At 44.3% G+C, this 14,274-nt stretch overlaps 1 protein-coding gene and 1 long non-coding RNA gene across 21 annotated transcripts in view; one reads left to right on the top strand and one right to left on the bottom strand.

Moving 5' to 3' along the window:
* Positions 1-6,802, top strand: part of KIF9 (kinesin family member 9) — a 36,520-nt gene extending 29,718 nt beyond the window's left edge. For 3 of the 4 annotated variants that reach the window (XM_043442997.1, XM_043442996.1, XM_043442995.1), the window contains 4 exons: positions 1,341-1,517; positions 1,817-1,932; positions 2,286-2,390; positions 6,498-6,802. In XM_043442997.1, coding sequence (XP_043298932.1) covers positions 1,341-1,517; positions 1,817-1,932; positions 2,286-2,390; positions 6,498-6,548 — 449 coding nt within the window. In that variant the 3' untranslated portion in view covers positions 6,549-6,802. The remainder of the gene's footprint in view (positions 1-1,340; positions 1,518-1,816; positions 1,933-2,285; positions 2,391-6,497) is intronic. The other variant, XM_043442998.1, reaches the window with a different exon arrangement.
* LOC122424807 overlaps positions 1-14,274 on the bottom strand; it is a 58,538-nt gene that overhangs the window by 28,231 nt on the left and 16,033 nt on the right. The window lies entirely within an intron of this gene.

Here is a 14,274-nt window from a genome sequence, read left to right as displayed (position 1 = left end):
TGGTAGCCACTTGTCAGCCCAGAGTGGTGATTTAATTTGGGACATTAGACATGAGACATGTCTTCCATGAAAAAAAAAAAAGAAAATCATCTTAAGTTCAACTCTTAGAAATTTTTTTCTTTGGAGATAATCAGAGAACCTCTGGGAAATATAAGAGATGTTATCACTCCCTGTCTCAACAGAGTGCTGTAAAGTCTCTACCCTGTGATGGATTTTTGGGCCTTTCCCGGTAGTCCAGTGGTCCTTCGGTGCTTCCAGTGCAGGAGGAGTGGGTTTGATCCCTGGTCAGGGAACTGAGATCCCACATTCCCCATGGTACAGCTCAAAAAAAAAAAAAAGATTTGTGTCTATCAAGTAACCACACTGGAACTGGCCCACAGCCCGCTGATCAGGTTGCCCTGCAGTGAAGGTGAGGGCAGCTCTGGCCCCCCAACTGCAGACACCTTGAATTGGAGCCCTTGCTTCTCCATGCATGGTGTCAGTGACACTTCATGTGCCTCACTTCTCCCCCATAAACATCAGTGGAAGTGCTAATGCCTTCCCCAGGTACTGGGGACTGCCTCATGCACCCTGGCCACACACCTCAGTCACACACAGGACTAACTCTCCAGGAGCCTGGGCTTGGGTACTGACAGGATGCCTTTGCTGAACTTTCAAGTGCCCTAGGCAGTAGACCGCCAGGTGAGTGGCTCCACAGATAATTCTGTCTTAACCCAACAACCCTCATCAAGCTGACAGACCTTAAAAAGGACTGTGCAGAGACCGTGAGTGGAGATGACAACTCATAGGATGATTTACCCCTCCCTCCTGGAGCCCTCTGCCAGCCACCAGACACAATACAGATGTCTGATGCTTTCTAACAAGGTAGCTGGTGAATGCTGAAATTAAGAAGACAATTTGAAATTTGGGTTTACATCTACTGTTAATAAGGAACCTTGCCCAACTGCCTTGTGGTACTAGCCAGTCATGGCAGCTTGTTTATAGAACTTATGAAAAAGATAAACACCTGTATAATAGAGGTATTTACTGGATATTCTGGTTAATGGGGTTTAAGATCAAAATGACCATGGAATGTGGGCCATCTGTACCATTTCCTCTACTCACCTCTCCTGTTGGTCCTAAATATGACGTGTGGTCCCCTGACCTGAGCTCCCTCTCCCTGTGAGACCTGTCCTGGTAGCCCAGCCTTCTCATGCCTTGTCCACCTCCTCGCTGCACTGCCAGCCCTTCCCCTCACCCTGTATTTGTGCTTTGCCAGCACTGCCCCCTCTTTCTGACCACCTTCCTCCCCACACCCCAGGTGGGCCCCTCATTCCCTGACCTCCTCCATCCCCTTGCAGGTGAGTATGAGAACAAAGGGCTGATGATCATCGATGAGGAGGAATTCCTGCTGATCCTGAAGCTCAAAGACCTCAAGAAGCAGTACCGGACGGAGTATCAGGACCTCCGTGACCTCAGGGCTGAGATCCAGTACTGCCAGCACCTGGTGGACCAGTGTCGACATCGCCTGCTCACGGGTGTGCCATTTGGGGAGGTTGGCCAGCCACCTGGGGTTCCAGGAGGCTCAGGGCAGGGCCACAGCCTGGATTCTAGAAGTGGCTTCAGAACTTCTCTGTGGCAGAGGCAGGGGGATGGGGCTTTAGATGTGTTTCCAGGACTCCGAGGGCAGGAAATGGAGATGGGAAAGGTTGAGACCTGGGAGCAGGAAGTGAACAGCGGGCAAGCCTGTGACAGGCACAAGACAGGCACACACAGCCTTGACCTGCTTCCTCGAGACTCCCCACCCTCACAGCACTCTCTCTGCATCTCCCTGCAGAATTTGACATCTGGTACAACGAGTCCTTCTTCATCCCCGAGGACCTGCAGATGGCACTGAGGCCGGGTGGCAGCATCCGGCCAGGCATGATGCCTCTCAGCAAGATTGTGTCTCTGGTGAGTGGCACAGAGCAGTGGGCGGTGCCCCCTGTCCTCTCCTCAAGCATGGCAGTTCCTGCAGCTGCCCCAGGCAGGCAGGCAGGTACAGATCTCTCCCCAGCTTTGGGGGCTGAGGACCCAGAAAACACCACGTGCTGCTGCCAGCCTTCTTGAGTGGCTCATCTTGTCCTGATGGCGGTTACAGGCGTCTGTGATGACATTGGGAAACTTGGGGCTGGAGGACTGTGAGCTCTCCTGGTGGAGGTTTGCCAGCCCAGCGAGGGGCTGCCCCGATGCCCACCACAGGCCCTGTCAGAGCGGATCCTGACGATTCCAGGTGAAGGGTCTGTGCTGAGTTGGGCTTCTTCTAGGGAGAAGACGACCAGGACAGGTTCAGCCAGCTGCAGCAGACAATGCTGCCCGAGGGTCCTGACTCTGTCTCCTTCTACAATGCCAAGGTCAAGATGGAACAGAAGGTAATTCAGGGGGATCCATGTCTCCAGGAAGGCAAGGCCTCAGTGACCTCAGTACTGGGACACCCAGGATGACCCTCCCCACTTTAGAGGCAGAGGAGGAAAATGCCAGCCAGGGAAATCCAGAGTCACCCAGAGTCAGTGGGTATCTTCTGCCAACTCCAGAGTGGCACACAGTAGTGGTTCCATAGGCCTTGGCCAGGCGTGGACATGGTCAGTGAGTGCCAAGACAGCCCATGTGTGGTTCACATGCCAGGGCAGGGCCGGGGGCTCCCCTGAGGCCACTGCCTACTGGGGAGAGCCTCTCCGATGGAGGCCACTGTGCGAAGGCCAGCTAGGCTCTCCTTGTGTTAAGTGTGCAGTGTTGGTTCAGTCAGCTGTGGCTTGGGGCAGGGTCACCTGCCCATCCTAGTTGCCTGGGCCCACTCCTTCAGCAAGAGGATGGCTTTTCCCAGGCAGCCACTTAGCCTTATGCTGTGAGCATTAAGCTTTATTAACCCTGGCCCCTGAAGGGAGGCCCAGATCAGTGAACAGGGCCCTGCCTCTGTGGAAAGGCAGGGCTCTATGGGAGAGGATGGAGTGAGGTCAATTAGGCATAGGCAGCCCAGCCTCAGAGATCGTTTGACTGTGGCCACTATGCAGGAGCTTCCTTATCTGACCCCAGAGAGACCTACCCCTCTCGGCTCAGAGGAGGGGGCATATGAGGTGAGGCAGGCATTCAACTTTATTCTTTTCTGTGTGGATATTCAGTTTTCCCAGTACCAATTGTTGAAAAAATGATTCTTTTTCTCTTGAACTGTATGGTACCTTGTTGAAATTCAGCTGACCAAAAATGTGATTGAACTTAAACTCTAGGAGTCCTGAATAAGTTGAAATTACCTGGTTCCACTTACATGGCGTAAGTTGAAATAAATGGTTCCACTTACATGAGATAGTCAAAAATCATAGGGGCATGGAGAAGGAAATGCAACCCACTCCAGTACTCTTTCCTGGAGAATCCCTTGGACAGAACCTGGTGGGCTGTAGTCCATGGGGTCACAGAGTCAGACACGAGTGAATGACACACTCACAAAATTGAAGAGATACTTGATGGCACAAGGGTATACTTTATCTACTCTCCCATCTCCTGCAGGAAGCAGGATAGGGCAGGCAGCACCTGGGAGGCAGGATGGCCCGCTCCCCGCATCCCTTCTGGAAGTCTTGGGGCCTCAGTGCCTGCAACAGCTGGCCTTGGACAAATAAAAAACTAAGTTGTTTACTGGAAAAAAAAAAAAAAATCATAGGGGCAGAAGATCTAAATGAACATTTCTCCAAAGAAGACATACAGATGGTCAAAAACCATATGAAAAGATATTCAACATCACTAATTATCAGAGAAATGCAAGTCAAAAGTACACTGAGGTATCACCTCACACCAGTCAGCACGATCATCATTAAAAAGTCCACAAACAACATGTTCAACTCACAGAAACAGAGATTAGAATGGTGGTTTCCAGGAAATGGGGGTGGAGTGTGGGAAATGGGGAGATGTTGGTCTAAGGATACAAACTTCCAGTTAGAAGATGAGTAGGTTCTGGGGGTCTAATGTATAGAATGGCGATTTTAGTTAATAATGCTGTTAATAATATATCAATACCTGAAAGTTGCTAAGAGAGTAAATCTTAAAGGATTTCACCACAGAAAAAGAAATAGTAATTATGTGAAGTGATAGAAGTGTTAGCTAATGCTATGGTTACAGTCATTTTGTAATATGTAAGTGTGTCAAATCAACACATTGTATACCTTAAACTTACGCGGTATTATATTCTATGGCAGTTATGTCTCAATAAAGCTGAGGTGGGGGAAGTCTACAGATAATAAATGATAAATCCTGGAGTGGGTGTGGAGAAAAAGGAACACTCCTGCACTGTTGGTGGGAATGTAAATTGGTACAACTACTGTGGAGAACAGTAAGGAGGTTCCTTAAAAAGCTAAAAAATGTAACAACCATATGATCCAGCAATCCCACTCCTAGTGGTATATCCAGAGAAAAACATAATCCAAAAGGATACATGCACCCCATTATCCACTGCAGCACTATTTACAAGAGCCAAGACATGGAAGCAACCTAAATGTCCATCGACAGAGGAGTGGATAAAGATGTGGTATTACTCAGCCATAAAAAAGGAATGAAATAATGCCATTTGCAGCAACATGGGTGGACTTAGAGATTATCACACTAAGTGAAGTAAATCAGAGAAAGACAAGTATCATATAATATCACTCATATGTGGAATCTAATTAAAAATGATAAAAATGAACATATTTACAAAACAGGAACACGCAGATCTCAAAAACAAATTTATGATTACTAAAGGGAAAACGGGAGGGAGTGATAAATCAGGAGTTTGGGATTAACATACACACACTACTATATATAAAATAGGTAATCAATGAGGACCTACTGGATAGCACAGGGAACTCAATAGTCTGTGATAACCTATATGAGAAAAGAATGTAAGAAAGAATGACTATATGTATACATAATGTATAACTGAATCACTTTGCTGTATACTTGAAACTAATGTAACATTGTAAATCAAGTATTCACCAGTATGATATTTTAAAAAATAAAACGACTGACTTAAAAGTCGTAAAGGGAGAAAGTATAATAGTGCTTTTCAGGGCCTCGGGGGAGAGGGGAATGGGGAGTTATTGCTCCATGCATATGCAGTTTCAGTTTGGGATGATGAAGTTATGGAGATGGATGGTAGTGATGGTTGTACAACATTATGAATGTATTCAGTACCACCGAACTGTATACTTAAAGATGGCCAAGGTGGAAATTTTTACTTTATGTGTATTTTACCACAGTAAAAAATAATTCCAGCTTAAAGTGGAGGTTTCAGTTTCAGTTCAGATTCACCATGTGGGGAATCTAGGATTCACCTCTATATTCCAACTTGGTGGGTTTGGCATTTGCTTGCTCACTGCCCTGCCCACTGATGTTGTTTCAGCTTCCTTTTCCCAGCTGCTTCCCAAGAGCCTAGCAGTGCATTAAAAGGTAGGATTCATGAACATCTAGTTGATTTGCAGAGGGAAAGCCCTTCAGAGTACATGGGCCCCCATCCCTCTGGAGAGAAAGCCCTCTTCTTTTCTTTTTTTGAACCTAATTCTTGTGAGAAACTTTCTTTTTTTTTTTATTTTTTATTAGTTGGAGGCTAATTACTTCACAACATTTCAGTGGGTTTTGTCATACATTGATATGAATCAGCCATAGAGTTACACGTATTCCCCATCCCGATCCCCCCTCCCACCTCCCTCTCCACCCGATTCCTCTGGGTCTTCCCAGTGCACCAGGCCCGAGCACTTGTCTCATGCATCCCACCTGGGCTGGTGATCTGTTTCACCATAGATAGTATACATGCTGTTCTTTTGAAACATCCCACCCTCACCTTCTCCCCCAGAGTTCAAAAGTCTGTTCTGTATTTCTGTGTCTCTTTTTCTGTTTTGCATATAGGGTTATCGTTACCATCTTTCTAAATTCCATATATATGTGTTAGTATGCTGTAATGTTCTTTATCTTTCTGGCTTACTTCACTCTGTATAATGGGCTCCAGTTTCATCCATCTCATTAGAACTGATTCAAATGAATTCTTTTTAACGGCTGAGTAATATTCCATGGTGTATATGTACCACATCTTCCTTATCCATTCATCTGCTGATGGGGCATCTAGGTTGCTTCCATGTCCTGGCTATTATAAACAGTGCTGCGATGAACATTGGGGTGCACGTGTCTCTTTCAGATCTGGTTTCCTCAGTGTGTATGCCCAGGAGTGGGATTGCTGGGTCATATGGCAGTTCTATTTCTTTCAAGTGAGCCCTTGAAACATGCATATCTGCTTTTCAACATTTAAAACATTTTCTACACTTTAGGATGAAAGAATGAGAGAGATTGAATGGAACATTTTTTTCTCACAGAACTGGGACTAGTCAGAGGGGGTCCTTGTCCCCAAACGGTGATATCTGCAGGAAGAATGTTGGGATGGATATAAGTGGTGTGGCTTCTGAGGCCTTGCTAGGTCTGCAGGTCCTAATCAGTTCCTATTTTCTCCCCCTTTCTCTGTCCAGCACAATTATTTGAAAACCATGATGGGCCTCCAGCAGGCACACAGAAAATAGAGACTCAGGGCCAGCACACTGAAGGATGAGATCCCCAGTAAATCCTGCCTGCTCTAGAGAAGCTGCCAGCACTCCTGCCCAGACTCCAACTCCTCTGCTCCGAGCCTGGGGCCCAGTCCAGGGAACACAGTGGCCTGCCTGCCGGAATAGCCTTCAAAGGACACCCTTGACTACCTCCACAGAACGCTTTTGGTTTCAACACGCTGTCTTATATGCAGGGACAGGATAAAATAACTGTTTGGTCTCGACTTTCAGTGCTCATCCAAAACTTCTATTTTTGGTCATGCCACGTGGGATCTTAGTCCCAATCCCACCCCTAGGGATGGAACCTGTGCCCCCTGCAGTGGAAGCACCAAGTCTTAACCACTGTACCACCATGGAAGTTCCCAAATAACTTTATTCCTATCTGGGAGGACGTCTTCCCTATGTAGAGGTGGGGTCCTAACAAGTCTCCAGTTAGAAAGTGGACAAGTAGCCCCTGGCAGGCCTTGGTCCCACTGGTCAGCCTCGTTCCTTTCCTGAATGGCCATTCTGGGTGAGCTGGGTCCGAGGAGCCCTGGTTCTCATGGCTCAGGCCATAGCTCTCTGTGTTCCTGAGCCAGCTGAAGGCAGGACTCCCTTCTTCAGCAACAGGGAGAGGATGGGGTGTAGGTGGAAATGACTGAAAGGCAGGTTCTTATTATAAAATAAGAGGAGGCTTAAAATGAGATCATTCCTGCCATGAAGTTAGTAGTGAGAACCCCATGGTGGGAGGCTGTCCGACAAGGAGATTGCAGAACCTGCGCTATTTGCAAGATTGAACTAAATAGTACCTCTCCAATCAAAGGCCCCGTGATTCTGCTCCTCAGGCCTTCAGCGAGCAGCTGGATGGGGGTTCTATTGAGAGAAAGCCGAAAGGCTTCCCTGAGGGCTGTCCCTTCTCTGCTGTCCAGCCCCCTTCTCTTTCACTGACTGGCAGGTACACAGTGGTCCTAAAACAGACTCCCAGAGCAGCTGTGAAGGCCCCAGACGTCATTCCCCTTGATGGCACATGGGGGCTGTCACTGATCAGCACTGACAGTGTGCACACAGCCTTGATGGGCAGTCCTCCTGTTTCCTTTAAATGTGGCCAAACAGGCAGATGTGTCCAGGCAATGGTCATTGTCCCAGCAGCTGGAGGCCTTAGAGAGTTCAGATTCTTTACCTTCTCTGGTTGCCCTTGTCATTACCAGGACTTGTTTGGGGTTCCTGGGTCTTTAGAACAGCTCAGGGAATAGAACATAGTAAAGGGGATTCAGTGGTAAAGAATTTGCTTGCCAATGCAGGAGACCTGGGTTCAGTCCCTGGGTCAGGAAGATCCCCTGGAAAAAGAAATGGCAACCCACTCCAGTATTCTTGCCTGGGAAACCCCAGGGACAGAGGAACCTGGTGGGCTACAGTCTAGTTGGTCTTAAAAGAGTTAGCAACTAAATAACAACAGAAAACACAGGGGTACATTTTGTTGGGTGTCACAGGAAATAGCCATTTGTAGCATTACAAGTCCCTCTTCATTTCCCATCATTGGCTAGAATAGCATATGGCATCCTGAACATCCATGCACAGAACTCCTGGGCAGCCAGCCCTGAGGCCTGCAGGTCAGGGAAGGTTTGGCCTCTGTCATGGCAGTTGGTCCCATTTGTTTCTAGCTCATTCATCATTACATAGGTCTGTTTGGTCAGTTCTGGCACAAAAGGAAACAAGTAATCATCAGTGTGGGCAGAGCCACAGGAATAAGCCAGGATGGTGCGCAGTTGATCACCCTCCACGCAAACTCCTTAGAGGAGCAGATGCTTCCAACATGACAGGGAGCTAGGGGCATCATGTCCACTCAAATGTGCCTTTTGTTCTAGTAAGTAGTTCCTTCTGAGCTAATCTGACCATCATGGCCATCCCTGAAGGGGACTTCTAGTTCCATCAGTGTGACAGATTAAGATAACCTGAAAATACTCTGACTACAAACAGAGATGCTGTCTAACGTATACCATTCTTTTAAATGCAAAGCTAAATTTGTAGGAAAGAAAGGGAACTGCCAGGAGCTGGAGAACTGAAAACCAGAGTGGTCAGTGTCAACCAGCTGTGTCTGGGAGGTATGTGAGTGGATGCTTGCTCTTGAGTGTTCATGTCCACATTAAGTGTGAGAAATAAGACTTGGCCCATGCCTCATATGAAGATGGAAATGGAACTCCTTGCATAAAGGTGGCTGCATCTGATGAAGAGGTAAGGTAGAAAAAATTTTCCCACTGCATGGAGAAATAATGAGAGGAATCGAAAAGGGACATTTTTTCTGTTATTTTAGGAGGCAGAAATGGAACAAGAGTTTTCCAACTGCAGAATGGATGATCTTGATACAAACTGGGCTCCCAGTCCCTGGGGGAGATAAACTGAGAGCATAGAGAATGTAGTCACAGATGTGGTCAGGCACATGAAATAACCATTATTTATTCCTATTCTTAACTTCCATGAAAAATTCTCTTTTAACAACAGATAAACAGACATTATTCTTCAGTGTTGGAGAATCAACTGGCTCATGTTTTCTGGAGGACAATTAGGCAGTGTATCTCCAGAGCCTTAACAACGTATACTGGTACACACTTTATGCATTAATATAAACTTTTTGGACAAAAATTTGGCCATATCTTTAACAATTGTGTGTAACAGATGTGTACCATAAACCTATTTTTTTCAAATGCAAATGTAATTTATTTTATTGTAAAATTATTTCAAAATATTAATTATTTATTTTATAGATAATTATACTTATTTTATTTATTGCCAGATTTTATAAGTTTTACATTTTAATACTCATGGGCACCATGATTTCCAAGTACCATGGGCTGGTCAATTGTTGTGTGTACTTCTGAGGTACTCAATAGTCATTCATTTTCAACAGTGAGTAAAGAAGCCAGATTTATTTCTGTAGGTTCTACAGTAAAGTGTTCAGCTGACAGTGATGCTGTCATCAAGTTATTAAAGTTTTCTTCCTTTCTAATAGTGAATTGACTGGGTAAAGATTTATCTCCTTTTCAATTCCTGGACTTGATGCTAGGTTGATGATACAATTTCACTGAAGCAAACACACAAACTGAAGCATTTTGCTTTACTTGAAGGAAACACTAAATATCAGAGGTAACACTGCTATTTTCACTTATATATTTTTATTTCTGATAGAAATAGATTCCATTGGCCTTGGACCTAGAACTGTTGCTGTGTGAAGCAAGGGGATTTGAGTTTAAGAAAACAAAATTGTCTATGAATATCCATGTGGTACTCGGCTTCCATTGCATACACACCAACTGCAGGATTTTTTCTGGAGTGACAATATAGGAGAATCTTCAGAGCAGGGTTTCTGCCTGCCAATGCAGGAGATGCAAGAGATGCGGGTTCGATCCCCAGGTCAGGAAGATCCTCTGAAGAAGGAAACGGCAACCCACTCCAGTATTCTTGCCTGGAAAATCCCATGGACAGGGGAGTCTGGCAGACTATAGAGTCCATGGGGTTCACAAAGAGGCGGACATGACTGAGCGCATGTGCACACACAGTAAGTAGACTAGTGCTCTCAAGGTTACTTCTATTGAGTAAACCTCTCCAAAGGACCCCCTGAAAATCTGCTCAGGTAAAGTTAAATTTAATAAACTTACAGCATTAAAGAGACTGCCAAAGTGGCATAACAGTTTCTCAGAGGGGAAAGTCAGAGAGGATATGTATAGAGCTTTAGGGCCCAAACTTGGAGGAGGGCATGGCAACCCACTCCAGTATTCTTGGCTGGAAGATCCCGTGGACAGAGGAGCCTGGTGGGTTACAGTCCATGGGATCACAAAGAGTCGGACACGATTGAGTGACTCACACACACACAGGACCCAAACTGGGTAGATTTAAGGAATGTCTTGCAAAGCAGGAAACTGACTGAAATTTGGCAGAGTTTATAACAATAATTTTGGATTGATAGGCACTGTGAGGCAATAGCCTTTAAGCAAGTATTGATGAATAAAATGCTAGTTTTGACAAGTAAGCTCTTTCTGTTAGTTCACAGTCTTCTAGGATCAAGTACTTGCTGAAGCAAAGAGCCAAGTTATTTTTGCCTGTTCTCAGTGTATAAGGACAGGAAAGTATGCCTGGTCCCCTTTTTTTTTTTTTTTTAAACCCAAAGAGAGGAAATTAAATTGGTTTCAGTTCCCTTTATCAGGTTCCTGCAAACTATTTTTGTTGTAAGCAACCATTGGTTGTTAGTAAGTCCTACGATGCTGGTATTATCAAAAAATAGTGATAAGGCTTCTTGTTATCCTGTACTCAAACACCTAATGGCTGCAGTTTCTTGTTTGAGCAACTTGTATATGTGTGACAAGACAGTTCCTGAATCTCAGACAGGTCAAGTAATGTCTTTGCCTGAAGAAAAGTGATGAAAGTTGTCAATTCTCTGCCTTTCACCAACACATCCTTGTGCACTGAAGGGACTCTCTGAAGAAACAGCTGAAGGCTACAGACAAAGCACTATGTGCTTATGATTCCAAAACTACCCATGATCTTTACCATGTGTGTTCCTTTGTCAAGGACACTCATCAGATATTTTCTTCATTTATTTTCCATGCTATAAATACTTATTTAACCAGATTTGCTCTATTAGACCAGAAACCTCTTGATCACTATATTAGTTTTCTATTGCTGTTGCAACAAATTCTGTGTGTGCTCTGTTGTGTCCGACTCTTTGTGACCCCACGGACTGTAGCCTGTCAGGCTCCTCTGTCCATGGAGTTTTCCAGGCGTGAGTACTGGAACCAGTTGCCATTTTCTACTTCAGATTTTCCCAACCCAGGGATTGAACCCACATCTCTTGTATCTCCTGCACTGGCAGGCAGATTCTTTATCACTGAGCCATCAGAGAAGCCCTGTTAACAAATTACCACAAACTTAATACTTTGAAACAATACAAATTTACTATTTTATAGTTTGAAGTCTGACATGGGGCTAAAATGAATGTGACAAAAGGGAAGAACCCATTTCTTTGCCTTTTCCAGTTTCTAGAAGCTGCCTATATTCCTTGGCTTGTGGCCCCTTTACTCCATCTTCAAAGCCATCTCTCTGACTCTTCTTCCATAGTCTTGACTCCCTCTGACCCTCCTTTTCAGCTTCCTTCTTGTCCCCATCTAGATAATCCAGGATAAGCTATTTTAATATCATCTGATTAGCAAACTTGATTCTGTCTGCATCTTTGATCCCCTTTTGCCATGTAACTTACCATATTCACAGCTCTCAGATAATAGAAATGGACATCTTTGGGGGAGGGCATTATTCTACATAGCAGACAGAGTCAATAGTAAAACAGGAATTTTGTTGACGTCCAGGCTACCATGTGATCACTGACGACAAGGTTAAGGAAATCAGAAGTGATCATGAGGCAAGCATTTTGATATTTGGCTAAAGCCAAACTTAAAAATCAGATTTTGGTAGAATACCAATACTGAGACTGAACTTCAGTACATTCCTAACACCCTTTGACCCAGAAATCTACTTCCAGAAATTTATCCTACAGAATTACACGTGTGAAAGTTCTACTAACAAGAGTATTTACTGCCACCAAATTTATGAGAGAAAAACTATAAGCAACTTAAATGTCTATCCAGACAGGAATGGCTGACAAAAATACCTATATTCTGGAATACTGTGCAACTTAAAATGAGGTGAACTTATAGACCAGGTGGGATGTTCATGATCTACTGTATCTTTTATAAAAGAACAAGCTTTGGAACAGTATGCATAACAGGATACTGTTTTATCTTCTATGAGTGTGTGTGTGTGTGCACGTACATATATGTGTGGGACCATGCAGAGAAAAAAGGCTGGAAGAGTATATACCTATCAGCAATATAAACTTTTGTGTTGTTTGAATTTTCACTGTGAGCATGCATCACTTCAGTCTATACCTTGAACCAGAAATTCTAGGAAATTTACTAATGAAAACATCATGGTGGTGAACAGATTTCTCTGCAAGGATATACACCCCTGTATATAAGCATGAACAACTGTTAGCACCTAAAATGAAAAGGGATTGATTAAATGAGTTATACATTTATACTATGGAGGAGTATATAGCCATTAAAAATAAAGATAATTTACAAAACAGAAATAGACTCACAGACATAGAAAACAAACTCATGGTTACCAAAGGGGAAACGTGGGGGAGGGATAAATTTGGAGTTTGAGATTAAAATATACACACTACTATATGTAAACAGATCAACAACAAGGGCCTACTGTATAGCACAGGGGACTATACTCAATATCTTATGTTAACCTATAATAAAAAAGAAACTAAAAAAGAATATATGTGTGTGTGTGTGTGTGTGTATATATATATATATATATATATATATATATATATATATGGCTTCCCAGGTGGTGCAGTGGTAAAAAATCTGCCTGCCAACATAGGAGGCGCAAGAGATGTGGGTTGTGGGTTTGATCCCTGGGTCAGGAAGATCCCCTGAAGCAGCAAACAGCAACCCACTCCAGTATTCTTGCATGGAAAATTCTATGGACAGAGGAGCCTGGTGAGCTACAGTCCATGTTGCAAAGAGTTAAGACAAGAGTGAGTGCACTCATGCACGCGCACACACACACACATCTATATATATCTGAATCACTTACTAACACAACATTGTAAATCAATTATATTTAATAAAAATTAAATAAAATTACCCACACTATAAAGAGTGACAGATATACTATTAAATAAAAATACTATAAAACATTATGTATAATGTGTGCCATTTCATTCGAATATATACACAAATAAAAATATTATTATGTAAATATGACCAGTAGCTAGCTATGTAGGGTGGAATGATGGTCGATTTTTACTTTCTTATGATTTTTTTGGAAGAGAGGAGGATGTCGGAGATGGGGGCTCTAGTTCTACACTTCTCTCAGGGTTGAATTTCCAAGGACAATATGCGTATTAAGGACCCACAGTTCTGAAGTGTGATGAGAAATCCTAGAGTAGACATTTCGTCCTGGGTTCCCTGGAGCAGCCCCTTAGAAAGCCTGTGCAGCACTCAGTAATCACTGCTGGCCCACCAACATGCCCCCTTCTACTTGGTTCCACTGCCAACACGGTGCTACATCCCACATGGTACTGCTCCCACCGTGGGCCTCTGTCTAACATGGAATTCCTTTTACATGCTGTCACCACCAACACAGTTCTGCATCACAAGACAGCTGTACCACACAGTGGTTCTCTGTCCAACATGGTGCTACACTCAACACGACATCAGAACCAATAAGGCAGCTGAGCTGCAGGGTAACTGTGGCTTGAGGAAGTCTCCCAGGCAGTGGAGCTTGAGTTCAGCTTCACTGGCCAGCACACCCCAGTGAGGCGCCAGAACAGGCAGAATGCAAATAGTATACACAGGTGAACAAGGAAGGACCATCCACTCCCCCATTCAAGCTTCCTTACTGAGGATCCCAGGAAGAAGGGTGAGAAGAGGAGAATCCTTGGGAAGGGGGCAAATGCTTTAACGCAGAGGCAGAGATTTACACACGTTTGACATGTGGTTGTTGAGCTTATATACACTACATTTCCCTTTGCCATGTCTGGTTTTCTCCCTTTGTGTGTGGTGGGGAATGACAAAATATTCAAGCTCATCAACAGCAACAGGTCCTTGGACCTGCATTCTGCAGATCTGTTGGTTTCTCTGGAAGCCTATTACCTTGG

This window comes from Cervus canadensis, chromosome 22 (assembly GCF_019320065.1).
Source record: "Cervus canadensis isolate Bull #8, Minnesota chromosome 22, ASM1932006v1, whole genome shotgun sequence".
NCBI classification, from domain to species: domain Eukaryota; kingdom Metazoa; phylum Chordata; class Mammalia; order Artiodactyla; family Cervidae; genus Cervus; species Cervus canadensis.
The sequence above is the reverse complement of the archived record's forward strand: the minus strand, read 5'-3'. Positions and strand labels throughout refer to the sequence as shown.